Here is a 26,791-nt window from a genome sequence, read left to right on the forward strand (position 1 = left end):
GTACAATAATAATAATAATAGTAATAATAAATAAAAGGTGGAACCTCCAGTCCAGCAGGTGTAACTATGTGCAATGTACAATAATAATAATAATAATAATAATAATAATAATATAATAAATAGACAGTGGAGCCTCCAGTCCAGCAGGTGGCGCCACTGCTTGCCAACATGTTGATTGATCAGCACAGGAAGACGCAGTACTTGTGCTTATTAGCTAAGCAGCTAGCAGCCAAGCAGGCAACATTTGACAGAAAAGGGCCATTAAAAGAAGAAAAATGACTTTGTCGCCAGCAGTCACTCAATTATGTCACAATTCTGAGGACGTCTTCTTGGATGTGTGCAAGTTGTTACTTACATACGCCGACAATATCTTAAGGTAAGAGGACTTCTTTTTGACTATCTAACAAAATGCACATATCTATATTGTTTATTAATACTAGCATGTTCGGCATCGCACAGGTTTATAAATATTGATATTGTTTATTAATACTAGCATGTACAGCATGGCACATCTTTATACATATTGATATTGTTTATTAATACTAGCATGTACGGCATGTTACAGGTTTATAAATACTGATATTGTTTATTAATACTAGCATGTACGGCATCGCACAGCTTTATACATACTGATATTGTTTATTAATACTAGCATGTACGGCATGGCACAGGTTTATACATACTGATATTGTTTATTAATACTAGCACCTACGGCATGGTACAGGTTTATTATTACTAGCATGTACGGCATCGCACAGGTTTATACATACTGATATTGTTTAATAATACTAGCATGTACGGCATCGCACAGGTTTATACATACTGATATTGTTTATTAATACTAGCATGTACGGCATCGCACAGCTTTATACAGACAGATATTGTTTATTAATACTAGCATGTACGGCATCGCACAGCTTTACAAATATTGATATTGTTTAAAATTGGGTGTAAGGATCTGTGTAACTCGGCCTGTCGCCACCATCACGTCTCCACCTCGTCGCTGCCACCACAATAGACTACAGACTGTGGTGAAGTAGGCCGGCTTCGTCGCCTGAAGAAGCCTCCCACTTTTTGTTGGGATTTCCACTCCATTTGCTGAATGGCAATATACGATATATATCTCAATATTTTTTCCGTAAAGTAAAAACAAAACAGTCCTAGTTACATGAGATACTAAAATAATGACTTACAAAGTCTAATTAATGACTTACTGTGAGAAAGCATTTGCAATAAGCGTTTAAAATAAAGAGTTAAAAGTGGGGCCACATGCTGACATATACTCAACTCCATCCATCCATCCATCCATTTTTCTACTGCTTGTTCCTTTTGGGGTGTCTTCTTAATTTATTACAGCATTTGGGAAGCCTGTAGTGGATTTATATTATGTAAGTGTTATACTTTTATCAACATGTGATAGCAGGGACCCTGCCATTCAAAACTAGGCTGCTACATTACTAATGATTAATGTAACTATTGCTGAAAAAATAGTACAATAGCAATAGGAGATACTTCATCCCTGAACAGTATGGAGTTCATGTAGGCTTTATGATGCACTTACATTATTATATATCAGAATCAGACATACTTTATTAATATTAAATTATAATTTTCAGCACAATCCCATTCAAGATCAGACAAACATTACAGGGAGACAGAACAGGATCGCTAACGAGTCTGCCAACTTGTGGCGCCCCTTACAAAAAAAGTGAGATACATACAGGTAGACAAGTGGGGGAAATGAGAGGAAAAAAAATTAAAAATCGGTCTAAGCCTGGGCCCCTGGAGAGGGCGTCCAGACTGAGGCCAAGGGAAAAAAACAACTCATAGCCATAGTACACATCCCCCTTACTTGTGTGTAAAAGGCCAACATCAAAGAAGACAAAGGACATTAAAGACATAAAAAGAGCAGAGCTGATGCAACCAGCCACGTCTACATACCGCTATGAATAAAAAGTAAAAGAAACATATACACTGTGGTGGCCTCTGTGGTGTTCCACGCCATCGTCTGCTGGGATGGAGGGAGCATGGCCAGAGACAGAAGCAGACCCAACAAAGCAACCAAGACAGCCGACTCCACTCTCGGCCAGTGTCCAGTCCGCATGGATGAGCGAGGATACGTCCAAGGTGACTGAGGTGTCCGATACCTACTCATTCAACCGAGACACTGTGAAGCCGGTTCTCAGTGTTAGCTCCGTAGCCCTGTCCCCTCATCCGCATCTCCTCCAGTCTCTCCAAATGGACTCTGGTGTGGCAGAGACCCAGCAGCTGGTCTCCATGGCCAAAAGGCTCCCGGGAGGCAGATCCAAAAGTCCACAAAAAAAGCACCACAGAGGTCACGAAAGTGCCACCCCTTGTCACACAGTCCCAAAGGGTCCCGGACCACAAGGCATACAGTGTGTGTGTGTGTGTGTTTTTATATTTTTATATATATATATATATATATATATATATATATATATATATATATATATATATATATATATATATATATATATATATATATATATATATATATATATATATATATATATGTGTGTCTTGATTGGATTATCCAGAGAATAGTGCTCGATACCGTGGTAGAGCGCAATATGTAGGTGTGGGAAAAATCACAAGACTACTTCATCTCTACAGAACTGTTTCATGAGGGGTTCCCTCTATCATCAGGAGATGATTGAGGGAACCCCTCATGAAACAGTTCTGTAGAGATGAAGTAGTCTTGTGATTTTCCCACACCTGCATGCATATATATATATATATATATATATATATATATATATATATATATACATACATACATACATACACACACATATACACACATATATATATATATATATATGTGTGTATATATATATATATATACACATACATATATATATATATATATATATGTGTGTATATATATATATATATACACATACATATATATATATATATGTGTGTGTATGTATGTATGTATGTATATATATATATATATATATATATATATATATATATATATATATATATATATATATATATATATATATATATATATATATATATATATATATATATATATATAAAAACACATGAAAACAAGAGGGAAACACAAAGACCACAGAGCTCCTGCCAACAGCCGCCACTACAGCCGCGCCATCTTGGGAAAAAAAAAAAAAAAAAAGTACTATCATAGACAGAAACTCATCATTTAACATAATGTAGTTTTTTTACTGCTTCAACACACCTTAATCAACACAGAAAAACGTCAAGTGAAATTACTTTGTTTTTAACTGCAAGTCAATATTGCTTGTCTTTCTCTCAGACAAGGCTTTGCTGTTTATAACGCACGCACGCACACACACACAATCACGCACGCATACACAACACACAGTGAGTTAACGTTACGCTAATAGCTAATTAGTGAAGTGAAGTGAATTATATAGCGCTTTTCTCTAGTGACTCAAAGCGCTTCACATATCTAAGTTACATTTAAACCAGTGTGGGTGGCACTGGGAGCAGGTGGGTAAAGTGTCTTGCCCAAGGACACAACGGCAGTGACTAGGATGGCGGAAGCGGGAATCGAACCTGCAACCCTCAAGTTGCTGGCACGGCCGCTCTACCAACCGAGCTATGCCGCCTATTAGCCTTCACGTCAAGGACAGCGAGCGAGCTGAGCTGCCGCTTGTTTCCAGAAGGTCAACGGGCTCATAGTGAGTTGACTGGGAGGTTTTTATTATCATTTGGGTAGAGTCCGCTGCCTTGCCTGCAAAAAAACACCTTTCTGCTCGCTCCACGTTGCATGCGCTCTGAATACACACTGCTGATTGGCTGTTACCGCTCTGCGTGTAAGCAATCAGATGGTTGTGTGGGTGGGACAATGCTGGGGAGACATACTGGCAGAGGCAGAGCAGCTTGTTAAGACTTTAGTTTAGGCGGCGGCTCTTTGTTGTTAAGGCGGCCACCTTAACCATCACTTTCAGGCATTAGTTCATCTAATCACGGGACTGGTGTGAACGTATTATTACCACAAAGTGTGACGTAACTTTAAAGTATGATGTCATTTGATCATCATGATCTTTCCCACCAGGAATCCCAACTTGGAAAAGTATCGATCAATTCGCATCGACGGTCCTACTTTCTCGACCAAGCTGCTGCCCATCAGCGGTGCGGTGGAATGCCTCTTCGAGATGGGCTTCAAGGAGGTATGTCAACATTTACCTAAAGACCTCAAGCTGTCATATCTGCACAGTGCATGTTTGTTGTAATACCACCCCTGGCAAACATGATGAATCAGCAAAATTAAAGGATGTTCATTCGTTCAATCAATCAATGTTTATTTATATAGCCCTGAACCACAAGTGTCTCAAAGGGCTGCACAAGCCACAACGACATCCTCGGTTCAGATCCCACATAAGGGAAAGGAAAAACTCACGACCCAGTGGGATGTCAATGTGAATGACTGTGAGAAACCTTGGAGAGGACCGCAGATGTAGGTGACTCCCATCTAGGGGAGACCGGATGCAATGGACGTCGAGTGGGTCTAGCATAATATTGTGAAAGTCCAGTCCATAGTGGATCTAACATAATAGTGTGAGTCCAGTCCATAGTGGATCTAACATAATACTGAGAGTCCAGTCCATAGTGAATCTAACATAATAGTGAGAGTCCAGTCCATAAAGGATCTAACATAATAGTGTGAGAGTCCAATCCATAGTGGATCTAACATAAAAGTGTGAAAGTCCAGTCCATAGTGGATCTAACATAATAGTGATAGTCCAGTCCATAGTGGATCTAACATAATAGTGAGAGTCCAGTCCATAGTGGATCTAACATAATAGTGTGAGTTCAGTCCATAGTGGATCTAACATAATAGTGTGAGAGTCCAGTCCATAGTGGATCTGACATAATAGTGAGAGTCCAGTCCATAGGGGATCTAACATAATAGTGTGAGAGTCTAGTCCATCGTGGATCTGACATAATAGTGAGAGTCCAGTCCATAGTGGATCTAACATAATAGTGTGAGTTCAGTCCATAGTGGATCTAACATAATAGTCTGAGAGTCCAGTCCATAGTGGATCTAAAATAATAGTGTGAGTCCAGTCCATAGTGGATCTAACATAATAGTGTGAGAGTCTAGTCCATAGTGGATCTAACATAATAGTGAGAGTCCAGTTCATAGTGGATCTAACATAATAGTGTGAGAGTCCAGTCCATAGTGGATCTAACATAATAGTCAGAGTCCAGTCCATAGTGCCATCCATCCATTCATCTTCATCCACTTATTCGAGGTGGGGTCGCGGGGGCAGCAGCCTAAGCAGGGAAGCCCAGACTTCCCTCTCCCCAGCCACTTCGTCTAGCTCTTCCCGGGGGATCCCGAGGCGTTCCCAGGCCAGCCGGGAGACATAGTCTTCCCAACGTGTCCTGGGTCTTCCCCGTGGCCTCCTACCGGTCGGACGTGCCCTAAACACCTCCCCAGGGAGGCGTTCGGGTGGCATCCTGACCAGATGCCCGAACCACCTCATCTGGCTCCTCTCGATGTGGAGGAGCAGCGGCTTTACTTTGAGTTCCTCCCGGATGGCAGAGCTTCTCACCCTATCTCTAAGGGAGAGCCCCAAACTCATTTTGGCCGCTTTATCTGTGATCTTGTCCTTTTGGTCATAACCCAAAGCTCATGACCATAGGTGAGGATGAGAACGTAGATCGACCAGTAAATTGAGAGCTTTGCCTTCCGGCTCAGCTCCTACTTCACCACAACGGATCGATACAACGTCCGCATTACTGAAGACGCCGCACCGATCCGCCTGTCGATCTGTCGATCTCACGATCCACTCTTCCCTCACTGGGGCAGGGTCTCCTCCCCAACCCAGAAATAGCACTCCACCCTTTTCCGGGCGAGAACCGAAAAATATGGTAGACAAATCCTTTACTATCTGTGCGTGGTTTTGTTTCTCTTATAGGCCGACACTCACCTGGTGTTCCCCACCTCTGCATCAGTGGAAACTCTAAAGGCCGTCAGAGATTCCATCGCAGCTGAAAGAGATCAGAGACTACCTGGAAGACCGTCCGTCACGCTTATGGCAACCGCAGAAAGCCAGCGTTCGTCTGGTCAGCCGGTGTCCTCACTTCCTGCGCAGCCAAAATCTCTGGTAATGTCTCCAAAACAACACTATATAATGATTGTCATATTAGCAGATTGTGAACCCATTTACGGTCAAAATCTACTTTTATATGTTGTTTTTTTCCCCTCAAAATGTGACCTCCTTTCCTCAATAAATGCTTAACCTAAATAAAAAACCCTCCACAAATAAGCACCTGCCCTCAAATAGACCTCTCCTCTTGACACTGAGGAAGAATACCAGGTACACACACACACACACACACACACACACACACACATATATATATATATCAATCAATCAATCAATCAATGTTTACTTATATAGCCCTAAAGCACTAGTGTCTCAAAGGGCTGCACAAACCACAACACAAACCACTACGACATCCTCGGTAGGCCCACATAAGGGCAAGGAAAACTCACACCCAGTGGGACGTCGGTGACAATGATGACTATGAGAACCTTGGAGAGGAGGAAAGCAATGGATGTCGAGCGGGTCTAACATGATACTGTGAAAGTTCAATCCATAATGGATCCAACACAGTCGCGAGAGTCCAGTCCAAAGCGGATCCAACACAGCAGCGAGAGTCCCGTTCACAGCGGAGCCAGCAGGAAACCATCCCAAGCGGAGGCGGATCAGCAGCGCAGAGATGTCCCCAGCCGATACACAGGCGAGCAGTACATGGCCACCGGATCGGACCGGACCCCCTCCACAAGGGAGAGTGGGACATAAGAGAAAAAGAAAAGAAACGGCAGATCAACCGGTCTAAAAAGGGAGTCTATTTAAAGGCTAGAGTATACAAATGAGTTTTAAGGTGAGACTTAAATGCTTCTACTGAGGTGGCATCTCGAACTTTTACCGGGAGGGCATTCCCGCGGTTTACACGCGAAGTCCGCGCGTAAACCGCGGGTCGGGCGGTTGACATGACGAAAAAATAGATTTTAATTAGATTCGGGCGGGTGGCGGTTGAACCATCCGGAGACATTTGATATACATGGTTCTGGGATCGGTATCCTTTGCCATTCTAAGAGCCATTTAAGACCCGTGTCATAAGGCGAAGAAGTCAATAGGAGAAGCTATTATTCTCTTGAATGACTGCCGGCAGTCACCCAGATATAAAATATTAGTGCGTGCTATGAAGCCTTTGGCTTTGTCGCCCTCTACAACATGTATGATCTGCTTGTCAGTCCAGCATCATGTTGTGTGTGGCTTCCGCGGCAACACGCACACGACTGCAAGGCATACTGGGTGACACAGAGTACACTAATGGTTGTGATATAAACAATTTTAACAATCTTAGTAATATGCGCCACACTGTGAAGCCACACCAAACAAGAATGACAAACACATTTCGGGAGAACATCCTCACTGTAACACAACACAACAAATACCCATAATCCTTTGTATTCATGACTCTTCCTGACTATTTTATACACCCCATACCCCGCCACCTCCCCCCCGTGCGTCGGTAAGGTGGGCGGGGTTGGGGGCGCGGGGGTGTAAAATATATTCAGGAAGTGTCATGAATACAAAGGATTATGGGTATTAGTTGTGTTGCGTTTATGTCGTGTTACTGTGAGGATGTTCTCCCGAAATGTGTTGGTCAATCTTGTATTGTGTGGCTTCACAGCGTGGCGCATATTAGTGAGTGTTAAAGTTGTTTATATCACAGCCGTCAGTGTACTCTGTGTCACCCAGTATGCCTTTCAATCTCATACGTGTGATTGCAAAAGCTACACACAACATGTTGCTGGACCAACAATCGGTTCGTACATGTTGTTGAAGGGGTCAAAGGCAATGGCTTCACAGCACGCCCATGTTCTTGTCATCAGGATGAACGTTATTGTGTAGTCGCGGCTCCAATTGACTACATTTCTGTATGAAACAAATTTAAATAGCTCTATGAGTGGTAAAGGTGGCCAACCTCTGATATAATTCAGCGGGCGGGTACGGTCCCGATAAATTGTTGATTCGGGTGGACGGCGGGTAGATGTCGATTTTGGTGATGCGGATGCGGATGATATAATTGCCTATCCGCGCATAATAATAGTGAAAGTCCAGTCCATAGTGGATCTAACATAATATTGTGAAAGTCCAGTCCATAGTGGATCTAACATAATAGTGAGAGTCCAGTCCATAGTGGATCTAACATAATAGTGTGAGAGTCCAGTCCATAGTGGAGCTAACATAATAGTGACAGTCCGGTCCATAGTGGATCTAACATAATATTGTGAGAGTCCAGTCCATAGTGGATCTAACATAATAGTGAGAGTCCAGTCCATAGTGGATCTAACATAATATTGTGAGAGTCCAGTCCATAGTGGATCTAACATAATAGTGCCAGAGTCCAGTCCATAGTGGATCTAACATAATATTGTGAGAGTCCAGTCCATAGTGGATCTAACATAATAGTGAGAGTCCAGTCCATAGTGGATCTAACATAATATCGTGAGAGTCCAGTCCATATTGGATCCAACATAATAGTGAGAGTCCAGTCCGTAGTGGATCTAACATAATAGTGTGAGAGTCCAGTCCATAGTGGATCTAACATAATAGTGTGAGAGTCCAGTCCATAGTGGATCTAACATAATAGTGAAAGTCCAGTCCTTAGTGGATCTAACATAATAGTGTGAGAGTCAAGTCCATAGTGGATCTAACATAATAGTTTGCGAGTCCAGTCCATAGTGGATCTAACATAATAGTGAGAGTCCAGTCCATAGTGGATCTAACATAATAGTGAGAGTCCAGTCCATAGTGGATCTAACATAATATCGTGAGAGTCCAGTCCATATTGGATCCAACATAATAGTGAGAGTCCAGTCCGTAGTGGATCTAACATAATAGTGTGAGAGTCCAGTCCATAGTGGATCTAACATAATAGTGTGAGAGTCCAGTCCATAGTGGATCTAACATAATAGTGAAAGTCCAGTCCTTAGTGGATCTAACATAATAGTGTGAGAGTCAAGTCCATAGTGGATCTAACATAATAGTTTGCGAGTCCAGTCCATAGTGGATCTAACATAATAGTGAGAGTCCAGTCCATAGTGGATATAACATAATAGGGGGCAAAACGTATTTAGTCAGCCAGCGATTGTGCAAGTTCTCCCACTTAAAATGATGACAGAGGTCTGTAATTTTCATCATAGGTACACTTCAACTGTGAGAGACAGAATGTGAAAAAAGTATTTGGTCAACCATTCAAAGCTCTCACTGATAGAAGGAGTTTTTGGCTCAAAATCTCACGATACATGGCCCCATTCATTTTTTCCTTAACACGGATCAATTGTCCTGTCCCCTTAGCAGAAAAACAGCCCCAAAACATGATGTTTCCACCACCATGCTTCACAGTAGGTGTGGTGTTCTTGGGATGCAACTCGGTATTCTTCTTCCTCCAAACACCACCAGTTGAGTTTATACCAAAAAGGATACATGGATGATACAGCAGAGGATTGGGAGAATGTCATGTGGTCAGATGAAGCCAAAATAGAACTTTTTGATACAAACTCAACTCGTCGTGTGGGTTGTACTTGTATACCGCTTTTATACCCCTTTTTAAGGAGCCCAAAGCGCTTCGACAGTATTTCCACATTCTCCCTTTCACACCCACATTCACACACTGGAGCAAGGGTGAAGTGTCTTTCCCAAGGACACAACGGACATGACTAGGATGGTAGAAGGTGGGGATTGAACCAGTAACCCCTCAGATTGCTACCAACTTCGCCACGCCGTCCTCTGTGGGGACCCGCATTCTACAAAGCAGAGAGGTGGCAAACCTGACACCGCTCCAAGCACCTTTTTGTTTGAACTGTTTATGACCCAGCGCAGCAGCTGTTTATGACCCCTCCCCTTAGAAGCAGATGCAGCTATGTAATCAGGAAAAGCCCAAATAAAGGGAGAGGTCAGGGAACCCTTTCCTCAGAGCGTGAGGCGACATTGTATGAGAGTGCACGCGCTCTCCTCATGAGCTAAATTGAATCCTGTCTCTGTTCGATTTCTACTTCCCGTGGTAAATTCCCTGAAACTTTTCCAACCCTTTGCAACCCTCGTCAAGTGAATGTATTTTTCCCAGCAGACCAGCGGCTCCGACTTGTTGATGACGCTCCAGTCCAACTCGCGACACGTGCTGCTGTACGAGAATCCCACACTGCAGCAGAAAGCCCGAAGCTGCGTCCCTTGCGGGCGGCTGTCCGCTGCGGCCGAGCGCAAGCTGAAGGTGGCTAAAGAGGTGGACTCGGGTACGAGCCGCGTTCAGAGCAGTGGTTTTTGCAAGAGGAAAATACACGGACTCAGAGGAACTTACCGTCTGTTGTAGATTGTCGACTGGGGAAAGAGGACTTCCTCGTGCTGGAGTTGCTTCACTGGTTCAAGTATGACTTCTTCTCCTGGGTGGACTGTTTGCCCTGCTCTCACTGTGGAGGCCAGACCCAGAATACCGGCTCACTGAGTCCCACCACTGAAGATCTGCACTGGGGAGCCCAGAGGGTGGAAAAGCACCAGTGTCAGAGCTGCCAGCGCTCCACCAGATTCCCTCGGTTGGTGGTGACATGCTGGCTGCTAATCAAGAATACATCCTGTGACTGACGTGTGTTTGTTTCCTCTGTGTTGCAACACACAAGCTATAACAACCCAGAGAAGCTGCTGGAAACCAGGAGGGGGCGCTGTGGGGAGTGGGCCAACTGCTTTGCCCTTTGCTGCAGAGCGCTGGGCCTGGAGGCCAGGTACATCTGGGACAGCACAGGTGTGTGACTCTTAAGGCCAAAGGTTTGGACACACCTTCTCCCATCATTCAATGTGTTTTCATGACTATTTACTGTACATTGTAGATAGTCACATCAAAACTATGAATGAACACATGTGGAGTTATGTACTTAACAAAAACAGGTGAAATAATTGAAAAAATATATATATGTATGTGTGTATATACGTATGTATATGTGTATATATATATATATATATGTATATGTATATGTGTGTGTATATGTGTATACTATATGTACCGTATTTTTCGGACTATAAGTCGCATTTTTTTTCATAGTTTGGCCGGGGGTGTGACTTATATTCAGAGCGACTTATGTGTAAAATTATTAACACGTTACCGTAAAATATCAATTAATCAATCAATCAATCAATCAATCAATCAATCAATCAATGTATTTTATTTCGGCAATCTTCACATAAAACAAAGAACAACAACAAGAAAAGAAAAAAAACAACTCATTTGAGCAATGATTGAGCCGAAAGGGTGTAGGTTGAAGCAACGCTTATATAAACCTACCCCATCACAACAAGAACAAGGTTCAAAATATATAAAATCTAAAACATGCTTCACTTATATAACTTTTTTTTTAAACAATATATAAGCAACATATATGTAGCACACGTCTTATATACACAGTTTAACATTTAAATCAAACATATACATTTGTATACTATATATATATATATATATATATATATATATATATATACACAATTTATTTAAATTCCATATAAAGTGGTAATATATACATTTTAATATAACCTATATGTATAATTATGAAATCATAAATTGTATTTATATATATATTATATATTATTGTCTTTCTAAAACAATGTTTGCTCTTCTTTCTTATATTTAAATGATAAATGGGTTGTACTTGTATAGCGCTTTTCTACCTTCAAGGTACTCAAAGCGCTTTGACACTACTTCCACATTTACCCATTCACACACACATTCACACACTGATGGAGGGAGCTGCCATGCAAGGCGCCAACCAGTACCCATCAGGAGCAAGGGTGAAGTGTCTTGCTCAGGACACAACGGCGGTGACGAGGTTGGTTCTAGGTGGGATTTGAACCAGGGACCCTCGGATTGCGCACGGCCACTCTTCCACTGCGCCACGCCGTCCATATTTACTAATATTTACTAATGATAAATGATTTAAAAACCTTTTTAAACTGGTTTACGTTGGTGCTGTGTTTTATTTCATCCTTTAAACAGTTCCATATTTTAACCCCTGCTATTGTTATACTCATTCGTTTCTGCGTTGTTCTACAATATTGGATCTTAAAAAGTAGTTCTCCTCTTAAATTATAATTCCCTTCTCTCTGTAAAAATCTTCTCTGTAACCCTGTTGGAAGTGAATCTTTACTTGCTTTATAAATCATTTGGGCAGTCTTGAGTTGGATGAGATCTGGTAGTTTTAAATCAAATGTTTTTATAAATAATCCATTAGTGTGTTCTCGGGGTCCTGTGTTATGTATCAGTCTGATGGCCCTTTTTTGCATTATGAATAGTGGTTGGATGTTCGTCCTGTATGTATTTCCCCAAACTTCTAGACAGTAACTCAAATATGGTAAAACAAGTGTACAATAAAGAGTGTGTAATGTTTTTTGATTAAGAATGTGCCTTGTTTTACCCAGGACAGCAATACTTCTCGCCAACTTCCCTTTGATCTATGTAATGTGTGACTTCCAGCAGATCCTGTGGTCCAAGATCACACCCAAAAATTTTATTTTGTTTACTCTTTCAAATAATATTATTTAGCTCATTCATGTAAGAGACTAGACGTATAATATTTCATGGGATTTATGGATTAGGAGTGAGAGATAGTTTGGTAAAGGTATAGCATGTTCTATATGTTATAGTTATTTGAATGACTCTTACCATAATATGTTAGGTTAACATAGCAGTTGCTTATTTATGCCTCATATAACCTACACTTATTCAGCCTGTTGTTCACTATTCTTTATTTATTTTAAATGGCCTTTCAAATGTCTATTCTTGGTGTTGGCTTTTATCAAATACATTTCCCCCAAAAATGCGACTTATACTCCAGTGCGACGTATATTTGTTTTTTTCCTTCTTTATTATGCATTTTCGGCAGGTGCGAATTTGACTCCGGAGCGACTTATACTCCGAAAAATACGGTATATATGTGTGTGTGTGTGTGTGTGTGTGTGTGTATATATATATATATATATTCACACATATATATTTACACACACGTGTATATACACACACATATATACACGTGTGTATATATGCGTGTGTGTAAATATACTTACATACATATATATATATATATATATATTCACACGTGATATATATATATATATACACATACATGCATATATATATATATATAGATATATTTATAAAAATGTGTATATATGTGTGTGTATATATATATCACGTGTAAATATGTATGTGTGTGTGTGTATATATATATATATATATATATATATGTGCGTGTGTATATACGTGTGTGTGTGTATATATATATGTGTGTGTGTGTGTGTGTGTGTGTGTGTGTGTATATATATATATGTATGTGTGTTTGTGTGTGTATGTATATGTGTGTTTACGTGTGTATATATATATATATATATGTATATACACACGTGTATGTAAATGTGTGTGTGTGTATTTATATGTATGTATTTATATGTATATATATTTATATATATGTATGTGTGTGTGTGTGTGTATATATATATATATATATATATATATGTATATATATGTGTATGTGTGTAAGCATATATATATATGTATGTGTATATATATATATGTGTATGTATGTGTGTTTATGTATATGTGTTTGTGTGTGTACATGTGTATATATATGTATATACACACATGTGTATGTAAATATGTGTGTGTGTGTGTGTATATATATATTTATATATGTATGTGTGTGTGTATATATATATATTTATATATATGTATGTGTGTGTGTGTATATATATATATTTATATATGTATGTGTAATATATATATACATATTTATATATGTATTTGTATATATATGTGGATATATATATATATATATATACCGTATTTCCTTGAATAGCCGCCGGGCATGTAATATGCGCCTGCCTTGAATAACTGCCTGGTAGAACTCGCTCCCCAAATTTATTACCGCATGCTTACTTTTACCGCCGGGTCGAAGTCGTGACGCTTCCCCTGCCGTCATTTTCAAAATTAGCGGAGGAGTTTCTATTTTAATTTACGGTGTGTAAACGAGGGTCTTGTTCCACAGCCATACAGATCACACTAAAGGTTGTGATATAAAACAATTTTAACACTCTTACTAATATGCGCCACACTCTGTGAACCCTAACCAAACAAGAATAACAAACACATTTCTGGAGAACATTGGTTCCGTAACACATTATAAACGCAACATAAGAATTACCCAGAATTCCAATGCATCCATGACCAAAACCACCCCCCCCCACCCCCCCCTCCCCTATCCGTGCGTCGGTTGAGGTGGGCGGGGTTTGGGGGCGCGTGTATAATATAGCCAAGAGTCATGGATGCATTGGAATTCTGGGTAATTTTTATGTTGCGTTTATAATGTGTTACAGAGCCAATGTTATCCAGAAATGTGTTTGTTATTCTTGTTTGGTCAGGGTTCACAGAGTGTGGCGCATATTAGTAAGCGTGTTAAAGTTGTTTATATCAATACCATCAGTGTAAACGGTATGGCTGTTAAATGGCAGTCATGGTGGGAGGGTTGTCGCACGAATTACAACTTTGATTTCAATTTACAAATCTTTTCCCATCTCCTTCTCGTGAAAGCGATATTGTTTAGTTTTTTAGTCTCATGAGATGAGTGTATCGTCACATTCCAATTCCATCCCATAAGGAACATTTGTAGGGTTCACCCAGTACGGTACCTTTTTATAATACTGCTGCTGTGCCTGCTAACATTTATTGTGCCGTCCCCCTTGACAGTGGCCTCTTGTGTCTTTCAGACCACGTGTGGACCGAGGTCTACTCCGTGTCCCAGCGTCGCTGGCTGCACTGTGACTCATGTGAGAACGCCTGCGATAAACCTCTGCTGTATGAAGTTGGCTGGGGGAAGAAGCTCTCTTATATCTTTGCTTTCTCCAAGGACCAGGTCAGTTGCTCACTTTGATGCAGGCCACATGCTTTTTAATGGACCAAGTCGAAGGGATCTACCTCATTCATATATAGCATTTAGTGTCAGAGTCCAGTCCATAGTGGATCTAACATTATTGTGTGAGAGTCCAGTCCATAGTGGATCTAACATAATAGTGAGAGTCCAGTCCATAGTGGATCTAACATAATTGTGTGAGAGTCCAGTCCATAGTGGATCTAACGTAATATTGTGAGAGTCCAGTCCATAGTGGAGCTAACGTAATAGTGTGAGAGTCCAGTCCATAGTGGATCTAACATAATAGTGAGAGTCCAGTCCATAGTGGATCTAACATAATAGTGAGAGTCTAGTCCATAGTGGATCTAACATAATAGTTTGAGAGTCCAGTCCATAGTGGATCTAACATAATAGTGTGAGAGTCCAGTTCATATCCATAGTGGATCTAACATAATAGTTTGAGAGTCCAGTCCATAGTGGATCTAACATAATAGTGTGAGAGTCCAGTCCATAGCGGATCTAACATAATAGTGAGAGTCCAGTCCATAGTGGATCTAACGTAATAGTGTGAGAGTCCAGTCCATATCCATAGTGGATCTAACATAATAGTGAGAGTCCAGTCCATAGTGGGGCCAGCAGGAGATCATCTTGAGTGGAGACAGGTCATCAGCGCAGAGATTTCCCCAACCAATGCACAGATGAGTGGTCCACCCTTGGTTCAGACTTTGGACAGCTAGCGCAACATCTATGGCCACCATGAAGGAGAGGGGGGCAGAGCAGAAAAGAGACGGCAGATCAACTGGTCTAAAAGGGGGGTCTATTTAAAGGCTAAAGTATACAAATGAGTTGTAAGATGGGACTTAAATCCTTCTACTGAGGTAGCATCTCTAACTGTCACTGCTAGAACATTCCAGAGTACTTGAGCCCCAATAGAAAACTTTCTATAGCCCGCAGACTTTTTGGGGGCTGTGGGAATCACTAATAAGCCGGAGTTCTTTGAACGCAGATTTCTTGCCGGGACATATGGTACAATACAATCAGCAAGATAGGCTGGAGCTAGACTGTGAAGTACTTTATATGTAAGTAGTAAAACCTTAAAGTCACATTTTAAGTATAGGTATATATATATATGTATATATGTACATAAAGGTATATACAGAATAGGCGTGATATGATCAAACTTCCTTGTTCTTGTCAAAAGTCTTGTTATTGTTATTGCTGAGAGCATTGCTTCATTATGCGATACAGGTGGTGGACGTGACCTGGAGGTATTCCTGCAAACATTCCGAGGTTTTGTCAAGAAGGACCAGTGTTCAGGAGGCCTGGTTGCTGCACACCATCATTGGGCTGAATGCCTCGGTAGGTGTTTACATTTTTCTACCATGCACGCAAGACGCTCGTCATCTTCAACTGCTCGACTCTGATTTGCTTTGATGCTCCAGAGGCAGCAATCCGTGAGTGCGGACAGGAAGAGAAAACTGTCAGAACGGCTGGTTGTTGAACTTGTTGAGTTCATTTGCCCCAAAACGCCAAAAGCGGGCGAGCTGGGAGGGCGGATGTCTGGCTCTCTGGGATGGAGGACGGCGAGGGGAGAGACGGGAGATGCTGATGCACGGAATGGCAAACAGGTACGCTAGCAATGAGGCACATTTTGTACGCAAATCAAGTAAAAATTAGACGCAGACAAAGTCTGGCTAAGTGTTTCATACAATAATTCATTTTCAATGTCTGTGATGAGGTGGCGACTTGTCCAGGGTGTACACCGTCTTCCGCCCGATTGAAGCTGAGAGGCTGCAGCACCCCCCGCGAGCCCGAAAGGGACAAGCGGTAGAAAAATGGTTGGATGGAATGTATGAAACCCAAAAGAAGTGAAGGTGGCACGTTCTGTATGATTTGCAAATCCTTTTCAACAAGATACTTAACGTTCAAACTGTTATTACTTTATTTTGTCAAAAAAGCTGGCACAAGTGGCAAAAAAGACTGAGGAAGTAGAGGAATGATTGATTTGATTGAAACTTTTATTAGTAGATTGCAAGTACAGTACATATTCCGTACATCATTTTCTACCGCTTATTCCCTTTGGGGTCGCGGGGGGCGCTGGTGCCTATCTCAGCTACAATCAGGAGGAAGGCGGGGTACACCCTTGACAAGTCGCCACCTCATCGCAGGGCCAACACAGACGGACAACATTCACACTCACATTCACACACTAGGGCCAATTTAGTGTTGCCAATCAACCTATCCCCAGGTGCATGTCTTTGGACATTAATATTCCGTATAATTGACCACTAAATGGTCACACCCGAATAAGTTTTTCAACTTGTTTAAGTCGGGGTCCACGCAAATCAATTCATGGTAATGCTCATCAAAGACTTATTTGGAACATCCCACAGGTGATCAGGCTAATTGGGGACAGGTGGGTGCCATGATTGGGTATAAAAGCAGCTGCCATGAAATGCTCAGTCATTCACAAACAAGGACGGGCCGAGGGTCCCCACTCTGTTAACAAATGCCTGAGCAAATTGTTTAAGAACAACATTTCTCAACCAGCTATTGCAAGGAATTTAGGGATGTCATCGTCTACGCTCTGTAATATCATCAAAAGGTTCAAAGAATCTGGAGAAATCACTGCACGTAAGCGGCAATGCCCGTGACCTTCAATCCAATTAAAAAAAAAACGACATCAGTGTGTAAAGGATATCACCACATGGGCTCAGTAACACTTCAGAAAACCACTGTCAGTAACTACAGTTGGTCGCTACATCTGTAAGTGCAAGTTAAAACTCTACTATGCAAAGCCAAAGCTATTTATCAACAACACCCAGAAACACTTCACTGGGCCCGAGCTCATCTAAGATGGATTGATGCAAAGTAGAAAACTGTTCTGTAGTCTGACGAGTCCGCTCTGTAATATCATCAAAAGGTTCAAAGAATCTGGAGAAATCTCTGCACGTATGCGGCAATGCCCGTGACCTTCAATCCAATTCAAAAAAACGACATCAGTGTGTAAAGGATATCACCACATGTGCTCAGTAACACTTCAGAAAACCACTGTCAGTAACTACAGTTGGTCGCTACATCTGTAAGTGCAAGTTAAAACCCTACTATGCAAAGCCAAAGCTATTTATCAACAACACCCAGAAACACTTCACTGGGCCCGAGCTCATCTAAGATGGATTGATGCAAAGTAGAAAACTGTTCTGTAGTCTGACGAGTCCGCTCTGTAATATCATCAAAAGGTTCAAAGAATCTGGAGAAATCTCTGCACGTAAGCGGCAATGCCCGTGACCTTCAATCCAATTCAAAAAACCGACATCAGATAGATAGATAGTACTTTATTTATTCCGTCAGGAGAGTTCCTTCAGGAAAATTACAATTTTCAGCACAATCCCATTCAAGATCAGACAAACATTACAGGGAGACAGAACAGGATCGCTGACGGGTGTGTAAAGGATCAGTGTGTAAAGGATATCACCACATGTCCTCAGTAAAACTTCTGAAAACCACTGTCAGTAACTACAGTTGGTCGCTACATCTGTAAGTGCAAGTTAAAACCCTACTATGCAAAGCCAAAGCTATTTATCAACAACACCCAGAAACACTTCACTGGGCCCGAGCTCATCTAAGATGGATTGATGCAAAGTAGAAAACTGTTCTGTAGTCTGACGAGTCCGCTCTCTAATATCATCAAAAGGTTCAAAGAATCTGGAGAAATCACTGCACGTAAGCGGCAATGCCCGTGACCTTCAATCCAATTAAAAAAAACCCGACATCAGTGTGTAAAGGATATACCACCACATGTGCTCAGTAACACTTCAGAAAACCACTGTCAGTAACTACAGTTGGTCGCTACATCTGTAAGTGCAAGTTAAAACTCTACTATGCAAAGCCAAAGCTATTTATCAACAACACCCAGAAACGCTTCACTGGGCCCGAGCTCCTCTAAGATGGATTGATGCAAAGTAGAAAACTGTTCTGTAGTCTGACAAGTCCGCTCTCTAATATCATCAAAAGGTTCAAAGAATCTGGAGAAATCACTGCACGTAAGCGGCAATGCCCGTGACCTTCAATCCAATTCCAAAAACCGACATCAGTGTGTAAAGGATATCACCACATGTGCTCAGTAACACTTCAGAAAACCACTGTCAGTAACTACAGTTGGTCGCTACATCTGTAAGTGCAAGTTAAAACTCTACTATGCAAAGCCAAAGCTATTTATCAACAACACCCAGAAACGCTTCACTGGACCCGAGCTCATCTAAGATGGATTGATGCAAAGTAGAAAACTGTTCTGTTGTCTGACGAGTCCGCTCTGTAATATCATCAAAAGGTTCAAAGAATCTGGAGAAATCTCTGCACGTAAGCGGCAATGCCCGTGACCTTCAATCCAATTTAAAAAAACCCGACATCAGTGTGTAAAGGATATCACCACATGTGCTCAGTAACACTTCAGAAAACCACTGTCAGTAACTACAGTTGGTCGCTACATCTGTAAGTGCAAGTTAAAACTCTACTATGCAAAGCCAAAGCTATTTATCAACAACACCCAGAAACGCTTCACTGGGCCCGAGCTCATCTAAGATGGATTGATGCAAAGTAGAAAACTGTTCTGTAGTCTGACGAGTCCGCTCTCTAATATCATCAAAAGGTTCAAAGAATCTGGAGAAATCACTGCACGTAAGCGGCAATGCCCGTGACCTTCAATCCAATTTAAAAAACCCGACATCAGTGTGTAAAGGATATCACCACATGTGCTCAGTAACACTTCAGAAAACCACTGTCAGTAACTACAGTTGGTCGCTACATCTGTAAGTGCAAGTTAAAACTCTACTATGCAAAGCCAAAGCTATTTATCAACAACACCCAGAAACGCTTCACTGGGCCCGAGCTCATCTAAGATAGATTGATGCAAAGTAGAAAACTGTTCTGTAGTCTGACGAGTCCGCTCTGTAATATCATCAAAAGGTTCAAAGAATCTGGAGAAATCTCTGCACGTAAGCGGCAATGCCCGTGACCTTCAATCCAATTAAAAAAAACCGACATCAGTGTGTAAAGGATATCACCACATGTGCTCAGTAACACTTCAGAAAACCACTGTCAGTAACTACAGTTGGTCGCTACATCTGTAAGTGCAAGTTAAAACTCTACTATGCAAAGCCAAAGCTACTTATCAACAACACCCAGAAACGCTTCACTGGGCCCGAGCTCCTCTAAGATGGATTGATGCAAAGTAGAAAACTGTTCTGTAGTCTGACAAATCCACATTTCAAATTGTTTTGTCGGGACCTCCGGACTCGAGAGGAAAAGAACCATTGGGACTGTTCTAGGTGCAAAGTGTAAAAGGCAGCATCTGTGATGGTATGGGGGTGCATTAGTGCCCAAGGCATGGGTAACTTTCACATCTGGAAAGGTACCATTAATGCTGAAAGATACATACAGCTTTTGGAGCAACATCGCATGTTACAACAGAGTGGCTTCATAGTTAAAGAGTGCAAGTACTAGACTGGCCTGCCTGTAATCCAGACCTGTCTCCCATTGAAAATGTGTGGTGCAATATGAAGCCTAAACTAGCAGAAGGGAGACTGTTGAACAACTTAAGCTGTACATCAAGCAAGAATGGGAAATAATTCCACTTCAAAAATGTGTCTGTCTGTTCTTTTTATTCCTTCTGTCCTCCTGTGTCAGCCACAGCTGTTCACCTGTGTTTCTTAACCAGCCTGTTGATTGGCTGATTACTGCTACACCGAACTGGAGGCCACAGTAAAACACGGTAAAACTATGAACTGTTAATCATTCAAATGGTAGTGAAAAAGTGCTACACAAGTCAAATCCATTACTGTCAATCAATCAATCAATGTTTATTTATTTATATAGCCCCAAATCACAAATGTCTCAAAGGACTGCACAAATCTTTACGACTACAACATCCTCGGAAGAACCCACAAAAGGGCAAGGAAAACTCACACCCAGTGGGCAGGGAGAATTCACATCCAGTGGGACGCCAGTGACAATGCTGACTATGAGAAACCTTGGAGAGGACCTCAGATGTGGGCAACCCCCGCCCCTCTAGGGGACCGAAAGCAATGGATGTCGAGCGGGTCTAACATGATACTGTGAAAGTTCAATCCATAGTGGCTCCAACACAGCCGCGAGAGTTCAGTTCAAAGCGGATCCAAGACAGCAGCGAGAGTCCCGTCCACAGGAGACCATCTCAAGCGGAGGCGGATCAGCAGCGTAGAGATGTCCCCAATCGATACAGGCGAGCGGTCCATCCTGGGTCCCGACGAGCGGTCCATCCTGGGTCTCGACTCTGGACAGCCAATACTTCATCCATGGTCATCGGACCGGACCCCCTCCACAAGGGAGGGGGGGACATAGGAGAAAGAAAAGAAGCGGCAGAACAACTGGTCTAAAAAGGAGGTTTATTTAAAGGCTAGAGTATACAGATGAGTTTTAAGGTGAGACTTAAATGCTTCTACTGAGGTAGCATCTCGAACTGTTACCGGGAGGGCATTCCAGAGTACTGGAGCCCGAACGGAAAACGCTCTATAGCCCGCAGACTTTTTTTGGGCTCTAGGAATCATTAATAAGCCGGAGTCTTTTGAACGCAGATTTCTTGCCGGGACATATGGTACAATACAATCGGCAAGATAGGCTGGAGCTAGACCGTGTAGTATTTTATACGTAAGTAGTAAAACCTTAAAGTCACATCTTAAGTGCACAGGAAGCCAGTGCAGGTGAGCCAGTATAGGTATATATGTATGTATATATGTATATAAAGGTATATACAGTATAGGTATATATGTATGTATATATGTATATAAAGGTATATACAGTACAGGCGTAATATGATCAAACATTCTTGTTCTTGTCAAAAGTCTAGCAGCCGCATTTTGTACCAACTGTAATCTTTTAATGCTAGACATGGGGAGACTGTCAGGTTCACACACCGAACTATTAAATAAAGATAAGAAGCGAGGAATCAAACAGAGACAGGATTCAATTTAGATCATGAGGAGAGCACGTCGACCTGCACCCTCGTACAGTGTCACCCCACGCTCTGCGGAAAGGGTTCCTCACGCCTCCTTGTTTATTTTAGCATTTTCTGATTACATTGCTGCAGCTGCTTCCAAGGGAAGGAGGGTCATAAACAGCTGCTGCACTCGGTCATGAACTGTTCAAAGATAAGGTGTCAGGTTTGTCCCCTCTCTGCTTTGTAGACCTCGGGTCATGACAAGGTCTTCCTGTGGCTGTCCAATAGATCAAAGAAACCGACACCTCCGCGTCGCATCCCGTCGCACGCAGTGGAGGTTTTTGCTTGATAAGATCAAAGAAAGATTTTGTCTTCTCGCAGGGCGACCTAAACTCATGGGGATATAAAGTTGTGTAATAACTTATATACAATTATTCTGACAATTACCATTACCGTCGTTCTCAGTAGATCTAGCTGCCGAAAATTAAAATTTTCCTCAGGGAACTCTCTTGAAGGAATCAATAAAGTACTACCCAAAACACCGAGCGGAGACAGGAAATTCCTGACACAAACAGGAAGTGATCAAAATAAAAGCACGACAAAAGTATGATTTCTTGGTTTTGCGAAAAGGTAACATTTTTGAGTGAAGACAACATCTGTTTGTTGTCAGAATGCAGGTTTTGTGTTTACGCTCACGGAGAAAGAGAAGCAAGACAAACGACTGCACGTGTCTTACAACGCCTCCAAAGATCAATACTGTCGAGTGTCCAATGACTTGGAGGTCCTCCACAGCTGGGAAGGATGTTTGTGGGAGAAGGAGTCGGTCTTCAGGAAGGTGGAAAATGACTGGCAGATGGTAGGTTTACTGCAACCTTTATTTTTATTCAAACCATCAACAGCTTATTGATACCAATAATAACCAATACCAATCATTTCCAATATTACATTTTAAATCGTCCGATAATATCGATATTATCGGACATTTCTAGTCTCCAGTGAAATCTGATTACCCTTGTTTTTAAAGTGGAAATAGTTAGCAGTGGTGGCTAAGGTTACAGTTTGGGGGTTGAGGTTATGGTTCTTCCATGACACCATAAGGCAGTGGTTCTCAAACTTTTTTTGTCATCCCCCACTTTGGACAAGGGGGAGTTTTCAAGCCCCGTCCGCCAAACAGAACGCTAATGCCAAGATGAACATTTTCAAATTTATTGAACATCAAGTTGTATACATTCAAACTCAATAACATAAAATAACATCAAGTTCAATATTAAATAAAATAACTGTGCAGCTGTGGTATAACTTGCATCAAGTTCAATAATAAATCAAATAACTTGCATCAAGTTCAATAATCAATTAATTAAAAGTGGCACTTTTTTGTGTTTTGATAAAATTTACCGCGCTCGCAACATTTGTTAAAACCTCATTGAGTTCGGGGCTGAGCTGCCTTGACGCCAGTGCTTCCCGGTGAATGACACAATGCGTCCAATGCGCATTTGGCGCAACCCTCTTTATTCGAGCCTGCAGCCCGTTTCTTGACCCTGCCATGGTCTGTGCGCCATCAGAGCAAAAGCCCACACAGTTTTCCCATTTAAGGTCGTGTTCTTTGAGGAAACTGTCCATTATCTTGAACAGCTCATCAGCACTGGCTCTATTTTTTTTTTGTATTTGCAAAACAGCAAATCCTCGCACAGTGACTCGCCATGTACCACGTATGCGATGAACAGGCAGGCTTTATTGCCGTCAGTAGCTTCGTCCACTTGTAAAGCAAAACGACTTTCTTTTAATTTGTCAACGAGTTGTTCCTCGAGATCACTTGCAATGTCGCATATACGTCTCGCAACTGTCGTTTCACGGTGATTTACAGTTTGTATAGAAAATGGGGTTGTAAAAAAAAAAAATCTAAGAATATAATTAAAAAAAAAAAAATTAAAGTTACATTTCCTCCCATTTCTTGCGCCCCACCTGTCATGTCTCTATTCCCCACACTTTGAGAAACGCTGCCATAAGGTATTTACACTATTCTATTTCTTCCTTCAGGTATATATTGCTCGGACTGAAGGCTCCTCCGCTGGACGGATCAGCTGGAAATTTGACTTCGCGCCTTCAGAACTGACGATAAAGTCCGTGTCAATCAAAGCCAGTAGCCAGACTTTCAATTCTGGCAAAGTCAGCTGGCTGCTGCTGTCAGGCCTGACTAAAGCCCACCTTGTTGGAGGTAGGTAACTACAATCATTATTATGGGACAGCTGCAATGCAAGCAGCCCATAATATTTTTCCTAATACTTCAACTTGTATTATTATAGTTCTGCACGTTTCTCTCACCATTATTACGAGACGTATCTGCCAACGAACCCCCACATATGTTATACCATCGGAAAGGTCTCACTCGCTCCTACGGTACTTTAAGTGAGCAACATTTCCTGTTGTTCACGAACAACAACAACAAAAAAATAGGCCAATTTAATGGGTACATACCCTTTTAATGGACGATTGTAAACGCCAAAAAGACAAGACTACTTTACACACAAGCTAACTTATAGCATGTTAACGTTAGCTTGCTTGCATGCTAACATAAGCATGATATTTTTTTTAACTATATTAGTTTTTATTTACGCCCGGGTCAAATAACTTCAACTTGTATTATAATAGTTCTGCACGTTTCTCCTACTTTTAATACGAGATGGATCGGCCAACGAACCCCCACATATGTCATACCATTGGAAAGGTCTCACTTGCGCCTACGGCGGTAGTTTAAGTTGGCAACATTTCGTATTACTATGTGTGTTTATCCTAAACATTCCTGCCACTTCTTGGTGACGCTGTTCACAAACAAAAAAAATAAAATATATATATTATATTATACAGCATTATTCACATGTGAATAATGTAAATATAGTCTATTATACAGCATTATTCACATGTGAATAACATAAAAACAGTCTATTATACAGCATTATTCACATGTGAATAATATAGAGTCTATTATACAGCATTATTCACATGTCAATAATATAAATACAGTCTATTATACAGCATTATTCACATGTGAATAATATAAATACAGTGTATTATACACCATTATTCACATGTGAATAATATAAATACAGTATCATACAGCATTATGCACATGTGAATAATGTAAATATAGTCTATTATACAGCATTATTCACATGTCAATAGCATAAATACAGTCTATTATACAGCATTATTCACATGTCAATAATATAAATACAGTCTATTATACAGCATTATTCACATGTCAATAATATAAATACAGTCTATTATACAGCATTATGCGCATGTGAATAATATAAATACAGTCTGTTATACAGCATTATTCACATGTGAATAATATAAATACAGTCTATTATACAGCATTATTCACATGTCAATAAAATAACTACAGTCTATTATACATTTAAGTACAGTCAAAAAGGAACATATGCATTATACAGACGACAGTGGAAGGCAGTGCACAGGTAAAAAGGTGTCTAATGCTTATACCAAAAATAAACAAAAGGCGAGTGCCGCTATGGAAAGGCATTGAAACTCAGGGAAGGCTATGAAAATGAAACTAAAACTGAACTGGCTACAGAGTAAACAAACCCAGAATGCTGGACGACAGCAAAAACTTACTGTGGAGCAAAGACGTCCGAACATGACATGACAATCAACAATGTCCCCACTAAGAAGGATAAAAACATCTAAAAATATTATTGACAAAAAGGTGTGGGAAATGAAACTGCAACAGGAAAATACCAACAAAACAGGAAAGGCCACCAAAATAGGAGCGCAAGACAAGAAGTAAAACACTACACAGGAGAATGGCAATAAACTCAAAATAAGTCAGGGTGTGATGTGCCAGGTGGTGACAGTACACCTACTTTGAGACAAGAGCTATAGTGATGCATGCTTGGTTATGCTTTAAAGTCATATCCAGCAGTTGCGAGAACGATTTTTTATTGTCAATATTGGCTGCCGAGTTTAATTTTTTAATGATTTGTGCAGGTGGTGTGAAAAAAATTTGCCCAAAAAGCGCTGATTTCTGATCGTGCTTTTAACCCTCAGATGGAAGCATGCAGTCATTCCAGAGTCTCAAGGGTTCTTCGGAGTTGATGGTCACGGCGCAGCTCAGTGGAGGCGATGGAGACACCGCCTGGCAGCACTCTCAGATCTTCAGACAGAGTTTGAAGGAGACCGGACTATCCTGCTTTGAGGTCCTAGTAGACCTACAAGACGTAGAAAGATGAAGACTGGACCCTATTTGTCTATTTCAGACAGTAGGTTGACTCCGGCTATTGTTCACTATGACTGTTCAATCTACAAAATATAATATTGTTGATGTTCCTGTTGCTATGATAATGATTGGGATACTTATATCCTGTCTTGTTTTGCTCAACATAACTAAATATATCTTTAAAGAGACAAATATCAAACCTTTCTCACTACCAACACCATCCAACAGCACACACACTCATATTTCGGAGCACAGGAATTTATTATGAAACCTGTCAGGTTCAAACACCGAAGTATCTATTAAACAAGACAAGAAGCAATGAATCAAACTGAGACAGGATTAAATTTAGTTCATGAGGAGAGCGTGTGAACCTGTACCTTCGTACAGTATGACCCCACGCTCTGAGGAACAAATTCCATGCCTTCGCATTTATTTGGGCATTTTCTGATTACATTGCTGCAGCTGCTTCCAAGGGGAGGAGGGTCATAAACAGCTGCCGCACTCGGTTTTGATTGATTGATTGAAACTTTTATTAGTAGAGTGCACCGTTCAGTACATATTCTGTACAATTGACCACTAAATGGTAACACCCCAA

General features: G+C 41.2%; 1 protein-coding gene across 3 annotated transcripts; it reads left to right on the top strand.

Moving 5' to 3' along the window:
• The first annotated feature begins 169 nt into the window (after positions 1-169).
• LOC133540094 (peptide-N(4)-(N-acetyl-beta-glucosaminyl)asparagine amidase-like) lies at positions 170-26,791 on the top strand. 3 transcript variants are annotated; one of them, XR_009803555.1, is made up of 12 exons: positions 170-376; positions 4,073-4,187; positions 5,943-6,131; positions 10,171-10,336; positions 10,414-10,633; positions 10,718-10,839; positions 14,844-14,989; positions 16,235-16,345; positions 16,429-16,614; positions 22,637-22,815; positions 23,997-24,174; positions 26,028-26,171. XR_009803555.1 is itself a non-coding variant. In XM_061882588.1 (12 exons), exons 1-12 carry the CDS (start codon positions 276-278, stop codon positions 26,207-26,209), a joined length of 1,902 nt encoding a protein of 633 aa, XP_061738572.1. In that variant the 5' UTR covers positions 173-275; the 3' UTR covers positions 26,210-26,791. The 3 variants fall into 3 exon arrangements, 2 of the variants coding, with proteins under 2 accessions (XP_061738572.1, XP_061738573.1); XM_061882588.1 differs by having other exon boundaries at positions 173-376; positions 22,630-22,815; positions 26,028-26,791; XM_061882589.1 differs by having other exon boundaries at positions 173-376; positions 10,174-10,336; positions 22,630-22,815; positions 26,028-26,702.

Source organism: Nerophis ophidion, linkage group LG21 (genome assembly GCF_033978795.1).
Source record: "Nerophis ophidion isolate RoL-2023_Sa linkage group LG21, RoL_Noph_v1.0, whole genome shotgun sequence".
NCBI lineage: Eukaryota > Metazoa > Chordata > Actinopteri > Syngnathiformes > Syngnathidae > Nerophis > Nerophis ophidion.

Bases quoted from the DNA above. Each gene is read 5' to 3' on its own strand.
- LOC133540094 (XM_061882588.1), top strand. From the start codon at position 276: ATGACTTTGTCGCCAGCAGTCACTCAATTATGTCACAATTCTGAGGAC. The intron at 6,132-10,170 runs GTAATGTCTCCA...TATTTTTCCCAG, and splicing joins CTGCGCAGCCAAAATCTCTG to CAGACCAGCGGCTCCGACTT. The intron at 16,346-16,428 runs GTAGGTGTTTAC...TTGATGCTCCAG, and splicing joins TCATTGGGCTGAATGCCTCG to AGGCAGCAATCCGTGAGTGC.